The 5,766-nt window shown below is 39.0% G+C and overlaps 1 protein-coding gene across 1 annotated transcript; it reads right to left on the bottom strand.

The window, feature by feature from the left end:
* LOC105781356 (uncharacterized) lies at nt 1-975 on the bottom strand. The gene has a single exon (XM_012605899.2). The coding sequence runs from the start codon at nt 973-975 to the stop codon at nt 1-3; it is 975 nt and encodes a 324-aa protein (XP_012461353.2).
* Nucleotides 976-5,766: the final 4,791 nt, after the last annotated feature.

Genomic DNA, 5,766 nt, shown 5'->3' on the forward strand with positions numbered 1-5,766 from the left:
CTAAAAGTGGTAGTTGAACTTGTGTAGCCACTTCCCTCCATCTCTAGCATATTGCCGGAAACTCTCATTAGGCTTCTTTTCCATGTTTTGCAATACAATTCGATCGGGCGCTATATCCATCACATGTCTATACTGCTTCATAAAGGCTTGCGCCAAATCCTTCCATGAATGAATGTTGGCCCGACTTAATTGGTTGTACCATCTAGCCGCTGACCCTATCAAACTGTCCTGGAAGCAATGAATCAGCAATGGGTCATTGTTGATGTATCCCGTCATCCTCCTACAAAACATAGTGATATGGGCTTCGGGGCAACTGGCCCCGTTGTATTTTTCAAACTCTGGCATTTTAAATTTAGGAGGGAGCACCAGATCAGGTACCAGGCTCAAATCTTTAGCGTCTACTCCTCGATGGTAATCGGCATTTTCCATGGCTTGAAACTTCTCTTCTAACCATTTACAACGATCTTCTAATTGTTTTGGCAAGTCTACTCTTGTCTTCTCTATTTCTGCCGCGTCGTCGAGATCTGGAACCACGGGATTAATAGGATTATCCCCGGGATTAGAGCCTGAACCTGTTGGGAAGTTTATCGATGCTGGGGCACCAACTTGGTATTGGGATCTAATGGTGACAGGTACCCTCTGTGGGTACACCCCTGGTTGCGTCTGGACATTGGTTGGGGCGAAACCTGGAGGGTAGGCAAGGTCTTCGTGATCATCCCCAGAATTTACCGCGGGGCTCTTCCCCTTATCGTGCCCCCCAGTCGTTAACTGTTTTAATTGATTCAATAATTCTCTTTGGGATGCTTCCATATCTTCTTTCATAGCTTTGGCTAGTTTTTCTTGCATCTGAGCTTGCATCTGCTCTTGCAATTGCTCTAATTTCTCTAGTCTTTGATCCATTTCTTTAGTTCTCCGGCGAGTACCGTAATGATATCTAGTTGACAGATCTTTGTTGATTTCCAGGGTAACTGTCATTAATTAGAGCTCTTTATTAATATTATTATTTTTTCAACTTGAATGCATATGATAAAAATGCAATGCAGATGAATGAATGTAAAGGAAAGGCATTGATTCTAATTCAATTTCATTAGAAGAACTTGACTAGAAAACAAATTTCTTTACATAAAGTGGATTACATATACGGCTTTGCCTTTATGCTCAAAGCCTTAACCCTCTTAAGGAGCCAAGCTAACTCTCGACCCCGACTTGACTCCGACTCATATTTCAAACTTAGTATATCAGCCTGAACCGCTAAGGTTTGCAGATGGTCAGGCACTTCCCGCACTTGAGTCACAGCTTCGCCCATAACGCAATCTCTATCTCTAATCTGAATTTGAAGATGATGGAGCTACTCTTGGTACTGTTCATTACGTCTTTCGAGAAGTTCTACTCGTAACTCAGAATTTCTCAATGCATCTTCAAGCTCTTCTATCTTTTCCTTCAATTCTTCAATCTTGCTCAAACTTGCTCTCAGCTCGATCATAGAATTACGACTACGGCACAAATGAAGCGACCTTTCCAACTCAGCTATATGGGCTTTTAATTTTGCTTCTTCATTTCGGCATTCTAACAAATTTTCCTCCAAAGCACTTTCTCGAGCTCGGGCATCTTGAAATTTCTTTTCCCACTGAACAGCTTTGGCCTTTTCTTCCTTGATCTCCTGTCGCCATTGCTCTGATGTTTTACCTAAACCCGCAGTTCTCAGTGACAAACGCAGCTTCTTATAATCTATTTTTAGACTATCTAAATCCTCTTCAGCCTTGTTCTTCCCTTTCCTCAACTTTTCAGCTTCTAGCTTGTGGATATCGACATCTAGTCCTAAACGCATCTTTTCCTCTTCTAGCTTCTCTATCTTCTTTTCCAATTCCAAACTTCGTTTTTCAAAGTCCAGTTTGATGATCTCTAATTCTGATGGAACTACTTGCAAATGCTCCTCTATGGATCGAACGCAATCTTCTCTTGGCCCGGGGATGTTATCATTAATCCTCTTACTTCGCCATCCATGATACTCGGGGGTCGTCATTGCTCCTACAGTAAATCGTTTCATCCGATGAGTTTTCCTCCAAGCATTGGTCATCTCTCGAATCTTCTTCTTGTAACCATCATCTTTATACGAAAACTCGCACTGAGCTAGTCTTTGGGTGGCAGGCACGAACTGTCTTGACCCATATTGTTTCAGTACCATTAATGGCGCATAGCCAACAGCTCCCCAAATCCCAAGTAAAGGGACCCAGTCGAAATTCCTACATCGATACAAGATCTCATCGGGTACTATCCAATGAGCTTTCCATTCAACATCTTCATCTTTGAGATTTTGAAGCATCGCTATCCATCTTTCCACGGTAATGTTGTCACGTCTTGGCATGGCCGCCAATTCTTTCAATGGAGAATAATTCTTGGAGAATACTCGGTAAGAAACTTTATCCACTTTCCAGAAGTGACTGTGGAACCATACTAACAAAAGCTGTGCACATCCAATGAATCTTCCCTCCCCTGCGCTTCGGCACACACTCAAAGATCTAAATGTCTCGGCCAAAATTACTGGAACGGGTGTGATCCTCTTGTCCAGTCGATCAAACAAATCAAGAATCGCCTTCGCCTATATACCCCAACGCTTTAAGGAAAATCATCAGCCCATAAATGCTCAAAGCAAAAACATCGACTTTTTTCTTCGTATCAGGGTGAGCTAAAATCAAATCACGCAGACTTCTCCAAGGAATACACTTGTTTTCCCCTTTTTGTTTGACCCATTTGAGACCCATTGCTCACTCATTCCCAAGATGTTCACTAGCTTCTTCACAAAAGTAGGGACATTGACGGCTTTAGAATAGACTTTATCTGCCTGAAACATTGGACAACGCAGTAAGGCTGTATATTCCTCTATGGTAGGCACCAAGTCTATCTCCCCAAAAGTAAAACATCTATAAGCGGGATTCCAAAATTGGGCCAGAGCTCGAAACAAATGCTCGTCCACTTTAATATCAAGCAAATAAGGCAAGTCACCATAATTAGAGTAAAACAATTGCTTGACTTCATCGTCCCACTGGGCCCATATTTCTTTCAACTCCTGGAAATTTTTCTGAGTTACATTGATATAAGTGAAGTCCGATAACTCTGACATGTACCCTTCCGTCAAGCTGTCTCCTTTCTCGAGTTGCGTTTTTCTGACCATATTCGGACAACCGCATTATCTTCCACTTTATCAAGAAATTCACTTTCCATGATTAGCTTTCTATCTAGTAACCGAATGTGAACCAACGCCTTTTATGATGAAATACCATGTATGCCATGCAATCAAACAAAACACATTAAGTTAGTATAAAAATCAAATACAAGCAATAAATAATAAAGCACCTATTTAGGTGTCTACCGGGGGTTCGAAGTGGTTCTAACTAGGGTGGGTTCCTAAGGTCTTCTATATGCGGTTTGGCTCTAGAGATAAGATACCCGAACCAGCAGATTCCTCGATCCTCACCCATTATAGGCTCATATGGACTGAGTTCGGTTCAGGGGAATACATTTCCCTATGGCTACACGGAGATGAAAATCTCACGAAGACATAGGTACGGATGTATCCCGAAAGCGATCCACCATCCTCCACGGAGGTGAAAACCTCACGAAGGACTAGCTTCTCACTCCCACTTAAAGGGTGTGACCAACGGTCATTCAATGCAATGCAAAAGATACCAAAATTTAAACAAACAAAGCAATTATAGACCATAATGATGAAAATTATAAAGAATGAAATGCAATGAAAGGATCGTAAATTTAAACCAAATTTTCAATTTTCGACAAAAAGACAAAAAGTAATCAACTTGTGGCTTGACTCTCTTATTTAAGTCCCCAGCGGAGTCGCCAAGCTGTCGACAGCTTTTTTTTGGATGAAAACGGGGTCGACTTGGGTTTTGAAAAAAAGAAACGGGAGTCGCCACCAATCCTTTTTTTTATGAGGTGTGATTGGATCACCTCGAAAAGGGATAGTTTTTAATAAACGGTTTGATTTTATTAAAACAACAAGTTTGGTCCACGAAATTCAGAAAATGGGTTCGGGAGTCGGTTACACACGAGGAAGGATTAGCACCCTCGATACGCCCAAAATTGGTACCTAGTTGATTACTTAATGTCTTAATGTCGAAGAGTGAAAACTTTGAAGAATTTAAAATACGACCCTTGTGTTAAAACGTTGAAAATTTTAGGGAAAAGAGGCATATTTCACGTTATTCGAGAAAGAGAATCGTATCCATTAAGTTAGGACACAATGTCTCGAATTCCCGATACGCGAATGAAAAGTGCTTAAAAAAGGATCACGACCAGTAAGTTAGGACGCGATAGTTTTTAATTCCCAATATTGTTTAAAACTTGAGTTTGAAAAGATTCGTGTAATAAAGTTTAAAAGAATATTCAATTGTTTAAATCAAATGAAGAAATCGCAACCCAATACGTTAGGGCACAAATTTTTCAAAATATTAAACATTGAATATTGTATTTATTTCGAAAAATCCTCGTCTCGAGAAAACAACATGTCACATCCAATGCGTTAGGACACAACATATTGAATTCTCGATAACGAGTTTTTTATCATTTTTAAAAAGAGTAATCTCGATTATTTAAATTCAACGAAGAAAGTCGGAACCCAATACGTTAGGGCTCGATTCTCTCGAAGATCCAAAATACCGAATATTACTTATTTTTAAAATTTTTCGTTTTTTGATAAATTCGAGTAAAAAATAGAAGCAAAATAATGATAATGATGACAATGTAAATGAGATAATACAAGCACAACTAAAATGAGCAACAAGTAAAATACGTAATAAACAAATCAAAGATACATGAAATAATAAATGAATAAAAAACTAAAGCATTCTATAAAATGATAAACACTTCAATAAATGAATAAATAAATATCAAATATAACAATGATAACAATACTAATTATAAAATGAAATATTTATGTATGTGCATCTATATATTTAAATTATAAATTATATGAAGGTATATACATATATATATACATAAAAAACAAATATGCATATCTATGTATATATATATGTATATAAATTATAAAGCATAAAAAACATAAGTATATACATATATGTAAAAACGTATGTTAATGTATGTATATATATAACAAAATATGAAAAATGGTATAAATAAATAAATAAATAAAATGCAATAATAATAATAATAATAAAATGACAGGATTAAACTGAAAACAAAACAAAATACCAGGGGAGAAATCAAAATAAAATAAGGCCAAAGATCGATTTGCGATGCGCGCAGAAGAAGGGGGATCGATTGAGCAATTTTCCCCAACCTTATGCGCAGTGCTCCACACTGGACTAAATCGAAACGCATAAAAAGCAAATGGCCAAATTTAAAATTTTGAATGGGACCAGATCGCGTCATATTGCATAAACGGAGGGACCAGATGTGCAAATAGTCCCTCCGAGCCAGAACGCGCGGATCTTAGCCCTATTCGGGTCGGGTTTTCGGGTCTTATAAAAATAAAGAGAGAAAAAAAACTAAATCATTCATCATTTAAAAAAAACAGAGACACCCTCTGGTTCTCTCTCCCTGCCTCAGCCCTTGAACCCAGGCCACCGTCTCCGCCTCCATGGCCAGTGGCCGGAGTTACGCAAGAATGGCCCCTTTGCCTTCCCCTTTTGCGGCGTCCTCGAAGGTTAAGCCTTCTCAACCGCGGGACCAAAAAAAGGGATGGAATGCCCCTTTTGCTCAACTTCGACGACGACGAAGACGGGCTCCGAA

The sequence above is a fragment of the Gossypium raimondii genome, chromosome 10 (assembly GCF_025698545.1).
Source record: "Gossypium raimondii isolate GPD5lz chromosome 10, ASM2569854v1, whole genome shotgun sequence".
Taxonomy (NCBI): Eukaryota; Viridiplantae; Streptophyta; class Magnoliopsida; order Malvales; family Malvaceae; genus Gossypium; species Gossypium raimondii.